The sequence below is a fragment of the Seriola lalandi genome, unplaced genomic scaffold (genome assembly GCF_002814215.2).
Source record: "Seriola lalandi dorsalis isolate HSWRI2012SDOR001 ecotype SW California unplaced genomic scaffold, Sedor1 jcf7180002054767, whole genome shotgun sequence".
NCBI classification, from domain to species: Eukaryota; Metazoa; Chordata; class Actinopteri; order Carangiformes; family Carangidae; genus Seriola; species Seriola lalandi.
In genome coordinates, this window is record NW_019525320.1 from 3,052,433 (window position 1) to 3,067,836 (window position 15,404).

At 40.5% G+C, this 15,404-nt stretch overlaps 1 protein-coding gene across 2 annotated transcripts in view; it reads left to right on the forward strand.

The window, feature by feature from the left end:
• Positions 1 to 1,364: 1,364 nt before the first annotated feature.
• The window catches only part of lrp1ab (low density lipoprotein receptor-related protein 1Ab), an 88,405-nt gene continuing 74,365 nt past the window's right edge, over positions 1,365 to 15,404 (forward strand). The window contains exons 1-2 of one of the 2 annotated variants that reach the window (XM_087179008.1): positions 1,365 to 2,073; positions 14,474 to 14,614. In XM_087179008.1, the coding sequence (XP_087035134.1) occupies positions 2,001 to 2,073; positions 14,474 to 14,614 (214 nt within the window). In that variant the 5' untranslated portion in view covers positions 1,365 to 2,000. The remainder of the gene's footprint in view (positions 2,074 to 14,473; positions 14,615 to 15,404) is intronic. The other variant, XM_023425114.2, reaches the window with a different exon arrangement.

Consider the following 15,404-nt stretch of genomic DNA (forward strand, 5'->3'; position numbering starts at 1 on the left):
AATCTTTAGAAACCTTAAAGTCGCTCTAGATTATTGAAAATGTTTTTGGTCTTATTGTTAACTAAAATAATTATTAATGTAAAGGGCTGGGGGATATACTGTAGATGACAGTCCAGATTGATTTAGATCTTTGTTTTTGTCGCAGCTTTGGCAACCAGTCATATAAGTACTTGCTATAAAATACAATAACATATTCCTTTTGTGATGAATTACCTTCTCTTGAAACTGGGGAAACAATTGTACATGTTCAGATATCCAAAAACATGCAGCCATATCCATTACATTACAATCATACCGATTTTTAATTTCCATGTACCACTAGGGGGCGTGCTTTAGTGAAGAACACGGAGGTTGAAGGGCCTCCACAAGCTAAACATACACCTCTCATTGTCTCACTGCATTCTTATCCATTTTGACTTGGGAGGAACTAGGTGCAATCTCTGAGTGTGAAAGTGTGAGTAAAAACAAAGCCAATGAGATTACACCATTTAGTTTAAAGTTTATAGACTAGAATCTATTTTAGGCCTCTATTAGACACTGCTTGCATGTTATCTTGAAAAGATTTGTATAATATTTTACTTCTCATTTAGAAGTTGGAAATATATAAATATCGTAGATTTTAACAAAAAACATTAAGTCTGAAAAAAACTGTTCATGGCAGGAAAAATTCTTAGAAGCAGGAATTATATTTAGCAGGTGTGAACAAGGCTGGATTAGGCCCAACCGAAATAACTGCTTTAGTTTATATTGTGCTCATTTGTTATCATTTGTTTAAAAGGTTGGGCTTTCTCAAATTGCTTCCAAACCCTTGGCTAAGGTTAGATTTTTCCATCATAGAAGTACTGAAAGAATGCAAACCACAATTATTTTCATCATCAGTACATCTGACAATTATTTTCATCAATAATCGATTGATTATTTAGTATAGGCTACGAAATGTCAGAAAATAGTGAAAATGCACATCATTGGTTCCTTACTAACAGTCAAAAGGTCCAACATTTGGGGTTATTGTGTTTATTGCATAATTTTGGTCATAAAAACCAAGAAACTAGCAAATATACACATTTCAGAAGCTGGTATCAGTGACTTTCTGGAATTTAAGCTTAAAAAAAATGACTGTTGCCAGTTAAATTTCTACCAGTCGAATAATCAGTTAATCAACTGATTCCAGCTCGTGAGTACTGGCTGGTTTCTGGGAGATAACTGCCATGTACAGTGGGGGTCAACAGGGACCCGGCTAAAAAAAAAAAAAAAAAAAAAAAAAAAAATCAACAATGTTGAGCCAACATGGCTGACCGCAGAGCGCCAGTTGCAGTCGCCGCCTCTCTCTCCCACTTCCACGGTTGATGAAAAAGAGCATGAAATAGGAGAAAAGGAGGTGTGTTGGAGCATGCGCAGACCGTGCTCGCCGCTCAGTTATCCCATTTTCGTGGAGTCGAGCGTTACGTCACGGGCTCGTCCACAGTGCTGGAGCTTGAGAGATTCACCATCCACTCATGCAGTCACAAGCACTGGGAGACGGTGGCGCTCCGAGCTAAAAAAAAAAAAACAACAACAAACAAAACGCTTTTACTTTTTTAATCTTTTCTTTTTTAGTTTGGCACCACGGAATGAGCTGAGCGGAGCCGGCGGCTGCAGGGCTGTACGAGTGGACGACTCTGGTGGCATGGTGTGCTGAAACAGAGACCCCAGCAAGCACAGAGAGACAGAGGTTGCACTGTGCATCATGTTTGAATGCCGATAATCAATTAGAAATATACATGACTGTGCTGCTGCATTGCCTATAGCCTCGCCGGGCTGTAGCAAGTCGCCTTTTATTGAAGAAGCCCGTCTGAAGCGGCCACCGTGCGGGGCTGAGGGTGCAACTGAACGGACAATCGCACCCGGACCATTGAGGGGGTTCGGATGAGGTGGTTGATCGGGTTGTTCGGTTTGAGAAATCCAGCCAACTTTTCCTCTATTCCTTTCTAACAGCAGTGCCATCGGGCATTGCTCAGGAGATGGCGATGAGGTTGTTCTACTTGGGATTTATACTCTACTTGGAGATCGTATCTCCTAACGGTGCAACCGTAGGTAAGAAGCCTGTTGTGTTATCTCGCATTGTGATACTCGAGAAAGCATGACCACTTTTCTTTTTTCCTCCAAAGCATCTCTGCACAGGCCTATGTGTTCACCAGAGTTGGAGCCAACACCGCAAATAGGTTGTCTTCATAATCAGACTGTGTGCCACAGCAGTCTCCTCAGAGGGGGAGATCGATCATTAGGAAAGCCTTTAATCACAGAAAGTACCGCACAAATAAGCAGTGGCCTAAAATCTGTCTGCGTCTTTTAGCAGAGCTCCTGTGTGAGCAGACAGAATGGGCCTGTCTGCCTGCGAGGATGGCAGACACTGAGGTTATTCACAGTTGGAGTATTCAGCAGGTAAAAGGCTATCGCAAACACTTGCTTGAGCGACCCATTTCCACAGAACGACATCATTTCTGACTGACTGACTGCGACAAAATGGCTATATCCTCCCCTCTCCGTTTCCCAAGAAAAATACAATTCCTTATGTTCCTCCGTATGGCGACAGCTGATCGCCACCATTCAGACCAAAACGTGCTGCTTTAAAAAAAAAGAAAAAAAAGAAAAAAAAATATTCCTAGAATCAGAGCAGCCTGAGTTTCCCATCAAACCTGTGGCAGCCATCGGCCAGATCAGTTTTCATGTTTGTTTCCAGTCAGGCTACTTGGCGCATATGAAAACAACAGTTGTGTTTGCTTGTTAAGGTGTAATCTTAATGGCGCGGCTTGTCCCGCTGCCTGAGAAACCACAGTTTATTAGTGACAGCCAGGTACAGTCTGATAGTGAAATGAATAGTCGTGCAGTTATCCTCTTAACGTCCCCGGAGCTCCTTAATACTCCCGAATCCCTGATAGTAATAATGAGATACTAAATGCACCATTGCTCTTGTGACAATGCATTGCAGACCTGTTGAGCTAACAGCTTGCTTTTTTCTTTCTTGTGCTCTTGAAGGGAAACATGAAGGTACAAAATAGCACATATCATATTCAGGAGTCTAGTTGAAGTCATCCATAATATTTTGTGGCTGTAAAACAGTGTTAAAAGAAGTCTCTAGTACTGAAGTCCTCTGTCCCATCCAGGTCTGATCTGACAGCCTTGTATATGGAAAAATATTTGTAATATCAGTCTGACAGTTTATTTCACTCTTTTAGTCTGTGTTTACTTTGATGTGGTAACACATTAAACCCTTAACTTTGCCACTAAAGCCAGCTACTGCTACTGCGCTTCTCTGCTTTGGAAGATCTTATGTAAGATTCATTAGGTTTTGATGGAAGCTGAAAGCTATAGCTAATGTTACAGGAGTCTGTAAGCTCCTCCCTCCTCTTCCATCAGTATGTAACATCTGGACACAGGGAGACCATTAATCCAACTTAGATGTGACTTAAAGGGGGGGGGCTGAAGAGCTTGGGTTGAAGGCGGGTGAAGTGAAATAAACTTCAACAACCAGTCTTGGATGCTCTCTGAAACAGACACATAGTTACATCACAGGGAGTCGGGGATGGAAATGTGGATGGATGATATGTGTGTTGTGTCATTATTAACATTTGATTTATCGGCCTCCCTCTGGAGCAGTGTTGGTCCAAAAGGGTAGAAAGTGAGAGGATACAAACCCTAAGGCCAGCCACTTGGACTGGATTTGTCTGGATCACCACTGGGCCACAGCATGAATTTATGAATGGGAAAGGATCAGTGACAGGAGGGTCAGAAGGCCATAGTTAACAGTTAAACATTGGACAGACCTCTTTGTTTGTTATTGATCTTTGATGTTGACCAGAGTTTATTATTGTGGCACTTAAGGCGTCATCCTTTTAGACTGACAGAATCCAGTGTAGTGCTACATAGTACTTAAAGCCTTGTCCTAATTAGTCCTAATTAATCCATGGTTTTATGAGTGGATATGACGAAACGTGACTACAGTTTGAATTGATGATTGTTGACATTTGTGATAAAATTAACAATTATTTTAATCAGTGATTGATCAGCAGACCATTTTGGCAGTTACTTCATTAATTGTTTGGTGTACAAAATGCAAAAAGAAAAAAGAAAAGATCAACCAAACAATTAATCAACGGAAAGAATTGTTTTTCAGTATTGATTGATTCGTAGCTTCGAATTAAATTTTGCATATCATGCAGCAAAACAGCAGTATGTTGAAGTCAACCCCTTCATATTCACTTACTGTTTGGAATGATATCATCAATATGTCCGGGCTGGATAACGTTGTGACTGCTGAGCTTTACGTACAGGATCTCAACCACCTTTAGAGCCAGACGCATTCTGTTGGTGAAAAGTGTAAATGTGGGTCAGAGGCTAAAGAGGTTGAATTCCTGAGGAGCCTACACTCTGTTTGCCTGACCTTTTTATTGGGACCAGGCTATACCTTTTCCTCAGAACTGTCACTGGAAACATCTGCTGGAAAAATTCAGCATCCTTCATACAAATTCAACAGATAATAGAGCTTCGGATTGCTCTCTGCAGCTCTTCCAAGTGGAGGTCACTGGGGAGTGGTTATTGTAACTCTGTACACCTGAGGCTATCTGTTGACTGCACTCTTATCAGGTAACACAGATAATACCCAGAATCATTCTCTGCCATTTAGAGTCATTTTGCAAAGAAACAGGGTAAAAAAGAAAAAAAAAAAAGCATAAATATTTGGAGTGAAATATAGCCGAGTGTCCAGTTTTGATACATTCTTTGGCTTGGCTTCATGAAGTCTGATGTAAAGCTTATGTGCAGGTGTTTTGCGTTTAGGTCTGAACCTAGTGAAAATATTTGTGAAATGATAATAGCAGACAGTGGGATTTTTTAACCGTAGCTGCAGAAAAGATCCCCCTTTTTTCTCCCTCTACTTCCTGCACTGCATTGCAATCAACTGTGACTAGAAGGTAAAAGCAGATTAACATAAATGTCTTCAGTGTTGTTCCCTACATATCGAAGGCGTGAGAGCGCAGATGAAAGAGTGTTTGTTGACTGTGAATAGCAGGGGTGTACTGTAATTGGTGTTTTCTGCGAGCTACATCACTGTTTACCCTGTTTAGCTCCTAAGACCCAAAAAAGGAACAGAGCGGGAGGCTTCTTTCACAAAATAGGGAGTGTGGGTGTGTGTTAATGCAGCTCTGCAAGATTCATTGGGTTTTTGTAGGTGATTAAATCAGGCCATGTCTATGCATTTCTGCTTTCCTTTCCTGTCATTAATATAATGTTGTCTCTAAGAAGTTCTTTTCTTTATGTAAGATACCACACATGAACAAAGCACATTTTAGTTACGGACATGAGAAATAGGTCTGTTTTTCTATGCACTTCATAAAGAGAGTACACAGACTTGTTCAAATGTTACAAAGGGTTGCAATGTTTGCCTGACACCTTTCACAGCTGTGAGAATACTGGCTTTACCCACTCACGCTCATGTATGCCTCAGAAGTTGCAGATGTTGCTGGCTTTGCGCTTGACTGGAGAATCGATTTGATCGCAGGCACCCTTGGTTGCTTTCACACCTGGTCAGAGTGGAGGATCTGATATATGGAAATAAGATTCCAATTTCATGGACTGCTGCGAAGTGTCAACGCTGTTTACTTTCATCAGAGTCAGCCATGGCTTTCAGTCATTAGATGGTGGTTGTACATATACCAAACATTTAGGCTTTCTGTGTCGTGGCAAAGATATTGACACAATTAATTTATTTTTTATGGCACTTCTGTGTGGTGCTTGTCTGATATACCACTGCTGGTATGTCAGCGTGATATGACGATACCGTGAGATGATATACATTTGTCAGAGATTTTGCCATACTGAGTATTCTGCGGTATCTGCACCGCTGTCAAACTACTTTATGGGAATATTGGATTTTTATATGATAAAGCAATATAAAATAATTTCTACTCTGATACTCTGATCCACCCCTAACAGCTAGTAATCAAAATAATCCACCTGATGGCGTAAATACCTCACCATTTTGATCTACTGTGCTGTAACTTCACTACATTTAATCTGGTAATTTGCACCCTCATCAACAAGTAGTCCGTCAGATTACTTCAGCACAGCAGCTCAAACCGATGAAGAGATATGGGCTCTTATATAACCAGTTGATATAACTGACCATCTGCCAGAGCAATATACGTGTGTGTATATATATATATATATATATATATATATATATATATATATATATGTAGGAGGTAGCATGTCCTTCAGTAACTCTCCACTTACAAAATGCACTGCAAATGCATGGTGATGACATAAACTGAAAGCATCCTATAAAAGGTTGATGGAACACCACTACGAATGTACAAATGTATGTGACATGAAAAATATTACATACTTAAAACAAAAAGTCCGAGTGTAGCAGCATGGTTATTCAACATATCTACAATACATTCCCTTTGCACTTTAATACATGTCAGTTATATCCGTCACCAGTTTCTGGTGTTTGACATACTTTAAAGAAAGTACTTGTTAGACCTTTCCTCACTAAAGCATTTGTCATCTCAGTAAGCAGTGTTGCTAAAAGACATTTGCTCATTGATGCTGTCACAGAAAAACAAATGTCAAGACACCGCAGGAAAACATAACTAGTTTCACTTGTTTGGAGCGAGCTCTCTCGAGCTTCATGTGTTTGTATTTTTTAACATAAAACTATTTGCCTTTTTTAGTTAGTATAGTTTAGTTTGTATTTCCTTGTCTGATAACGTTATCAACTTAAAACTCGACTGCATGTGACCAGCAACCAGTTGGATGGTCCTCAACAATAGTTTCAAGATTGTAGGGTGTGTGCAAGTCTTTGACTTTAGCTGTACTTGCCAAAGTCTACAGCTTCATGTAAAAGTAAACTAAGCAGCAAAAAGCTGTGTTATTCTGTTCTTTTGTAGGACAATCATTCTTTGCGCACTCGAATTTACTAAATTTACTAGAAAAAAAAATTGCCTACAGGAGAGTTAAATCATCCGTGCTGGTATTATCGTGCCAGCCCTCATTTTCGGAACGTCTACAGAACGTTCATGACACGTTGAGACCTTTTATGTATCACACAGTCAGGTTTTTAGGATTTCTCACCACTGAACAAAGAGGTCATCTGTAAAGATGTGAAGTGGATGACAGCTCATTTGTGCATTGTTTATGAGTCATTCCTCCAATTATTGAGCCAGGAACATTACTCCCCCCTGCCTCCCTTAGAGTGAATCTAATGAGGGATTCATAGAGATCCACTCACATTAAATCACAGAAACATTTCATCCTTCAGCTGAAATGAGGAGGTAACTGAAGGAATGAGGCAAGCCAGGATTTACAGTCCTCTCAGTTGCAGTGAATGCTTCAATTTATGTGGTCCAGCCTTTATTTTGTGGTTCCCATATTCTGTTTTTGTAACAGCTGAATCTGGGTTGACTTTTCCTCTATGGGTGCGCAGAACTGTGCTATGCAGAGACTACAGCGTGTACGTAGAAGAACTCTCCTTTGGAAGCACCATGAGCCTATTCACATTTATCTCTATCTCCATCAATCACACTCACTCAGTGTTGTGTCTTTTACTGCGTTGCATTTTACTGCTCTGGCCTGTGACATCCTGCAGAGCCTCATCAGGTTACCTCTGAGGTCAAAGCTGCACCCTTTTGTTGTGCGATGACACAAAAACAAGGCTTTCAGGCACAGGAGTAGGTACTAACTCCTTGTATTAGCTCCTTTTTTTTTTTGCGGTTTCTGCATGTTGAAGCTCTTTGAAAATGGCTGGTGTGGATTAGAGCTTGAATAGCCTATGGACATTGTGTGTGCATTGTGAGCTGGTTAAAGTGCTCCAGTGCTTTGCTGTGGCTTGACACAAAGCTAAGTGGTTGTTTCCACTCGATGGGCACCATTGAGGAAGTACATTCAGTGGCTTCAGCAGTGGTCAGGGACGGCCTTAGATTAGATAGACACTTTCTCCATTCTTACATATGTTGTGCATAGTGTTCTGCACTGATGTACCACATTTTACATCTAAAGGGCTCTGGTTACAAAAAAGAATCAGTCTTTCATCTGAATAATTAATATAGCACAAAAATTAAGGAATAATGTCTTCCCTCTGAACCCATTCTCTTCCCTGTGGTCCTTGTTTGGTTTTAATTTTACTAATAATGCATGGATTTTTGCTTTGAAATCCCGCTAAACAGAGAAATCACTTCAAACTTGACCTCAGGGGTCTAATTACATGCTGTAGTCTGTTTGGTTTTTTCCCTCACTCCCCGAAACACTCGGGAAGACACGAGTTCCACAATGGAGGACCAGGAAGGGGAGAAGTGGTGGGTGATGAGAAACAGCCCTGGTTTCGTTCCCACTCTCTCAATACCACTGCCATTGTGCCCAGCAAGACCATCGAGACCCCCATTTATTTATTCATTCATTCAAGTCATTTCACATTCCCATTCATACTGTTATCTTTTAACAGCATTTAATAGAATCCATGCTCTATTGCTCAGCCTAGAAATTATCCAGGAGGGGATTGGGTCGGTTGAATAGTAAGATGAGCTCAGTGTTGGCGACATGCTTTTGACACAGAAGTAAATTTCATGTGTCATATATTTGTTTGATGAACCAATAGAATTTTTAAAATCAGCATGAAGTCAGTCCTCTCCTACACTTAGCATGTGCACTCGCTGATAGTCCTGTCGCAAACAGAATCTAACAACAAGTACATTTACCTTGTATTAAAAAGCAAAGCTCTTTGGTTTTCTTTCAAATCTAGCTGCTCGTCTGTAACAGATTGTCCTTTTGAGGCTAAGCTGTACACATGAAATCAATTAGAAGGTGCTGGAATGTGCTGCGTTGTTCTGGAGTTGATTTGCAGAGCACGGATGGCCATATTGAGGGAGGCAGATCATGGGGTGAGGGGTGGGGCTGGGGGTTGGTATAGTGTTGAGTCCCAGGTGGTGATGGTCTGGAGGCCTCCATCACTTGGCTGCTGAATTGGTGCCACAGCACTATTTACTCACCATCCCATCCTGTTATGTCCCACAGATTTGGCATCCACCCTTTGTGAACGTTTTTGCTAAGTTTTTGGATTACGTAAAAACAAAACACCACCTTAAATTCCTTCTTGCAGATGAAAGGATGGCCTTAAAAGTAATTTATTCCCTTTACCAGGCATTCAGAAGGGACGATTCTATAAGAGCAAGGCTCTGTGTACGTTTATGCATTTGCTCATTCGCTCTTGTTTAAAGCTTTTGCACAGTGCTTAGGGGCAATTCAGTGTGCACTATTTACACAGTATAGAGTTCCAGTGGCCCTGCATAAGGAAATACAGTGTGTGCTCCATACAAGTGGCTGTATGCTCTAAGTCAAAACATGTCAGCCAGTTGGAGCCTGGGCATCCACATAGCAGGAAGCCATTTCATTTATACATTTGTTCAGTGAATCTTTTAGTGACAACAGTGTGGAGAAGTCAGTTTAACTTCTCTTGCACAGTCATGCCCAGCCCTCTGTTTCTCCCCTCAGAGCACCTAGAATGAGCAGGTGCACTTGTTGAATAATAGCAATTAAAAAATGTATTATATGTCTCAGATTTCTGGAGCGCACTTCATGTCGAACTACATTTGAGCACTTAATAACCAGAAGAAAAGTCAGTCAGTACAACTGCCAGATTTCACACCACAATGAGATAATGTGGAGAGAAAGTAGAATTACATTCACTGACTTCTAATTTTGACCACAAACATCCCAATTTAGCGTCCTAGAATTTATCCTCTTCCAAGTAAGAGCTTAGTGGTTAGTTGAGTGTAGAGAATTAAATAATTGGAGAAACATTAGTGTCTATTGGACAAAATACTCAGGATATTTTCCTCCAGAGTACTGGCCTTCAGGCATTTTTGGGTTTACAGTCAGGGTCCGAATTAGGGGGTGTGGGGGGCGTATGACCCCCTGATTAAGACTTGGACCGCTCAATAGAGGTAAAAACAACAGTTCAGGGGGACTGAAACATGTATATAACCTTCTTACATGTAATTGTGATTACAAAATATTTCCCATATTCATACCTAGAAGAATCTTGTAATACGTTTCAGACACCCCTAAAGTGGACTGTACCATTCCTTAACCTTAACGTTAGCTGAACGTGCCTCTGCCTGCCTCACTCCCTCAGTGGCTGGCCTTGTAATCTCTGCCCTCGTGCGTCACTGTGGGTAAGAACAGTAGCTAACTATCTAGCTTGTTTAATACACTTTACTTTATTACCGTCATAGTTTTTGAATTAGTTTGTATCAAGTATCTACGGATGGACGCTAACGATAGCTAATTTCTAATGTTAGCTAGCTGATAGCGTGACACTTCATTTCTAGTGTAAGCTTGTCATTTCATTACCTGTATAAAATGTCATACATTATCTCATTTTAGCAAACACTGGTGCTCAGTCATGAGCAGTGAGACAATGGAGGATTAGTTGTTGTAGAGATTTGACATCAATATAGAGTTTATTATTTCATGTTAATAGACTTTGTGTGTATATGGTGGTTTAGTTAGTCCTTTACCTTTTTGATATTAGCTTCTGTTAAACACACATCCTTTGTTTTCACTCATGAATTCAGGTATTTTACCTGGTTTGGTAATTGAATACCATTTATATTTAAAAAAAAAACAAAAAAAACGTGTTTTTTATTTGACAACTTTAGTTAATCAAACAAGATAACTGTAAGGACTGTAAGACTTAAGTTCACTGAGGCACTGTAGTGGGATCCCTTTTACCTCAGATAAAAAGTTGACCCCCTGATTGTTATTGTATAATTTGAAGTCTTCTTACAGTTGCCTCAAGGATTTTCCCAGTATTCATGTTTAATGCATTTACTGTAACACTTTACCACTAAGGTATTTTTAATAAAACACAGTGAAACACGTTGTAAGTACATCAGAGTGACAGAGATAGGCATTTTGGTTTTTGTGGAAGGCGGATGTTTTAAAAACATGCTAAATTTTCTATTTTTTCTAAACCCACCAAATAAAGATATTTGTACATGGTATAATTTATCTTCAGAAATAGAATCTCTGTTTCCTGTAGACGTTCCAAAGTTCGCAATGGTGTGAAATTCAAAACCCTTGTGGATTTCAACTAAGGCTGTGAGAGCTAGTTTTCTCGGTTTACCCTCTAATTAGATGTATTTTTGCTCTAATAGATACCCATAGGATAGTTGTTTTTTTTTATCAGGTTATCTGTTTAAAAAAAAAAAGGATAGAGGTTTTTTGTGTTTAAGTGTACTGATCTTACTTTTAAGAATCATAAGCAAAAGAAGATGAAGTTATAATTTATTGAAAATGTGATAATCCCCTTGTTTTGTGATTAGAATATTTTAATGCCGTGGGATTTCCGACCATTTAGTCGCAGCAGTGTGATCGAGTTGCCATTCAGCTGTGGCAGGAAATACTTTAGTTAGGATGGCATTATCAGGAGGGAACTCTGTTGGGAGGCAAACACCAAGGGCTTAAAGGAGTTCCTGTAAGTGGAGTATGTACCTTGATTCAATGGGATTGGTGTTTGCTGTTGGTCCAATCCCAGGACACAAAATAAAGGCCTTCTTCATTCCCTTTTGTAGGCAAAGTGGACTCAAATGGTTCAACATCCCAGCCTGATTTGGCCCCTCCAAAAATTGTCAGCATTTTGGCAGTAACTTTGGGAAAAAAAGCGACTTTGCAGGCTGAATTAACAATTCGCATCTCTGTTTGAGATATTTTAAGTGGGCTTTGAAAGAGGACTGCTGAGGGGGAAGGCTGCCAGTATTTCCCCCAGTTTCTAACCCCTCCTCAGCCACAACCTCCAATTAGGCTCAGAGGTTCTCCCCTCTGTGGTCATTTCATGCTGGTGTGTAAAACGATGATAAAATTAGAACCCACAATGTTTTATTTCCAGTTTTATGCCCACTCACGGAGAACAACTGGCTCAGCCCAGCTGCTTCACACAGGGACCAGAGAGACCGAGGGAATGCCTTCACATAGCAAGGTTTCATTGCATTTACTCATTTCAGCTCAGGGCCCAGGCAGTGCAGCTGTTTGTTTGATTGTTTAGGCAGATTAAATGGCAACATATAAGCGCAGGCAAATCCGGTGTTTTTACCACCATACTAAATGTACCAGGACATTGGTAAGCTGAAAGGAAGCAAAACTAACAAACTGGCCTCAGGCCATGGCTAGCCTCCCTCTCATTCCTCTACCAAGGGGTGGGGTGTGTGCATGTTGTCTAAAGTTATTCAGTCATTGGTTTCTGTCTGTTCATTTACAGCTCTGTTTCTTGGTCTCATCTCAGCCTTATGACATTTAATATGGACTCTGTATTATGGCATCTTACTCTCTTGCGTCACATGAATTTTGTTTTGTAAGCCTTGCCCCTGCCATTTTGTGAAGAGAAGAACGGGTCTATAGCTCTGCATTTTAAAACCCAGTGTTCCCTCTTTCTCTTAATCTCCTCAAATATCAAGGTTTTGTTCATATAATGAGAAAGCTGTGAACCGATCCCTGTAGCCCTTTAGATTCTAATTGTATTTACAAAAACATGACACTCAGACATCTTAGTGTTTGACTTACACATACACTTCACTGTCACATGAAAAAAAGACCAGGCTCTAAAACCCTTAGTCTGACAGTCAAAAGGAACGTGATTGCAATGATACACTAGCCTCATGCTCTCTTGTGATTTCAGTCACATCCCAGCCCCCTTGCGGTGCACCCCCACACACCCCCGACTGCCCGCCCCAAACACCTCTCTGCCTGCCAAGTACGTAGGGAGGCAAGTCATCCAGGGCGAGAGAGGGCTACGTCCCTGCAGAGAATCACAATGAGACCTTCGGCACTGTCCTTCCCAGGGCATTGCTGCACAACAATACAGTAACAACAGACTACTGCCTGGTGTGGCCATTGTGGTCTTTTTTTTATTGCATGTTATATTTTTGACCACTAGCATACAAGGAAGCATTTCCCTTGTATATATTTGGAAACCTATTTTCATTTTTCCGTAGAATGGGAGAAAATGTTACTAGGGAACTCAGGCTTTCTGTTTAAATTTGTATTCAAGTTTGACAAGGCTAGTTTAGTTATGGATTATGTCATTAATGAGTCGGAAATATACTCTGACTTTATAAATTGTTGCATATGGTCTAAGTTTTTTAACGTTTTGTTTCATTTAAAGGGTCAGTTCAACCAAATTACAAAAAAAAATGTTCCTATTCTCTCCTATTGATGTGTAGCTATGTGGGGAGTTCTGGTTTTATTCATCCAGTTTTTGAAATATCCATCTGAGATTTCTGCCATACCCCAATAGGTGAATAGAATTCCATTCATGGCCCTTGAACCATTTAAACCTCCTAAAAAATTAAACAGGAATGTGTCTTTCCTGGAAACAATGCTGCTGTCACTCAGAATAATCCAAAGCCCTCACTATGATCAATTTTCATTAGAAATACTTTCTACTGAAAAATGAATAGTGCCCTTAAAAACTGACAAGGAAATAATTTTGTTGTTAGCAGCTCAGTTCAATTTACTGAGGTGAAGGTAGTGATCTCAGAGACAGATGTCTCAAAACCTGGGCATATAAAACCAAAACTATCTCCACAGCTGGATACCACATGAGGTAAGCAAGAAAATATGTTTCTCTTTTGTTATTTGGATCAACCGACCCTTACGGATAAATGTTTACACAAGTGACAAGTTCAGTGTTGACAGACTGATGCAAAGCCGTGTAGGTAGAGCTCCATTTGAGCAGGGCTTTTCTGAGTGTGGCTGAGTTAAAGCATGTCAGCAGTGTCACACTGCTGATGGGTCGTGAGCGTTGCTGCGGTGCTGCTAGCCTGTGGTACACCTCAACAATCTGTGCTGACTTACTGCCCAGAGTTACTGCGCTCTGCACTTTCCCATGGGTCAGACGGAGATTGAATGCCCAGTTATGTCTGTGCCGTGACACATGAAAGAGCCTCTGTGGTGAAAGTTGAAAAACACCTTAAGAGTAATAAAAAAAAAAAATAAAAAAAAGGCAGAAAGAAATGAGATATTCGTAAGAAGAGGGGAAACAACAAACAAACCCAGAGCTAAAAGGCACCACTGTTGGTTGTAAACTTGTAGAGGAGGTTTTAGAGTGTGCCTGTGGGTCTTTTGATACAAAAACATCATTGTAAACTTAAGTTGACCCTGCATGTTGCTTTGCCCTGCCGAGTTAAGATCTCTGCTACTTGAAGCTGTAAATTTCCTATGTAGATACTGCACAGGAAAGAATGGTTCTTAAAAAAAGGAACAGAATTAAGAAGGAACAGATTTAAGAATCATTCACATTCGTGCTGGTATTTCTTAGACTGGCTGCTTGTGAGTTGCATTTCTTTCTACATGTATTTGAGAATTAAAAGCATTTCCACCCACAGTTGCTTTTCATGACGATACATGAACTCTCACTTTTTTTTTTCTTTTTTTTTTTCAGCTCCCAAAACTGACGACCATCCCAAGACCTGCAGCTCTAAGCAGTTTGTATGTAAGGACCAAGTGACCTGTATCTCCAAAGGCTGGCGCTGTGACGGAGAGAAGGACTGTCCAGATGGCTCAGACGAATCACCAGATATCTGTAAGTATGCCTACATGAAAGTAGTTATTAAATCAGTCTCTCAGCAGACTTGTGTCCTCAGCTCTCATGTTCTCTCCAAGCTGTTGGTTCAGAGCAATGTTTTACTCAGCGTTGTTTTTTGAGTTTGCTATTTTGCAACCTTTTTAAACTGAGTGTTTTTTTTGTTTTTTTTAATACCTCATGTCGTCACAGTTTTGTTTTATATGATGTTGAAATACAATTCACTACCTCTAAATGGCTTTGAAGAGACAACAGCACAATGTTCAGACTGTTTAATTTAGGGCTGAATACGAAGATAGGTTATGCCCTGTCTACGAGGGACACAGCTTTGCAGTGTGCGCTCTGGCTGCTCTGCTGAATTATAGCTCTAATTATGTGGCCATGTTTAGTCTGAATGTTCAGGGATGTGTCTGCTCTTGTCTGGACTCTTGCGGGATCTGTGCAGTCCCTAAGAGTCTTGTCCAAGCCGCTCACATCTGTCAGCCTCCCCATCCCGCCATTCCATCCATAAACTCTCCCTGGTAAAAGCCTCCCCTCTGTTTATATGCAGGCGCTAATGGTGATTTTACTGTCTGCATGTGCCACACCTTACATCTGTCATGCCGCAAGCATTCTCACAATAGTCTGGCACGCAGAGACAAGCAGCTGACACCCAGAATTAAGGGACTTGTTTTTTGTGGGTGAAAACACAATTAAGTATTTACGCATAGGATTATGGATTATAAATCTGTGAGATAGCTGAGGGGAATGTGTTGCATTACTGAGGCTCTGGTCACAGGCACAAAAAATA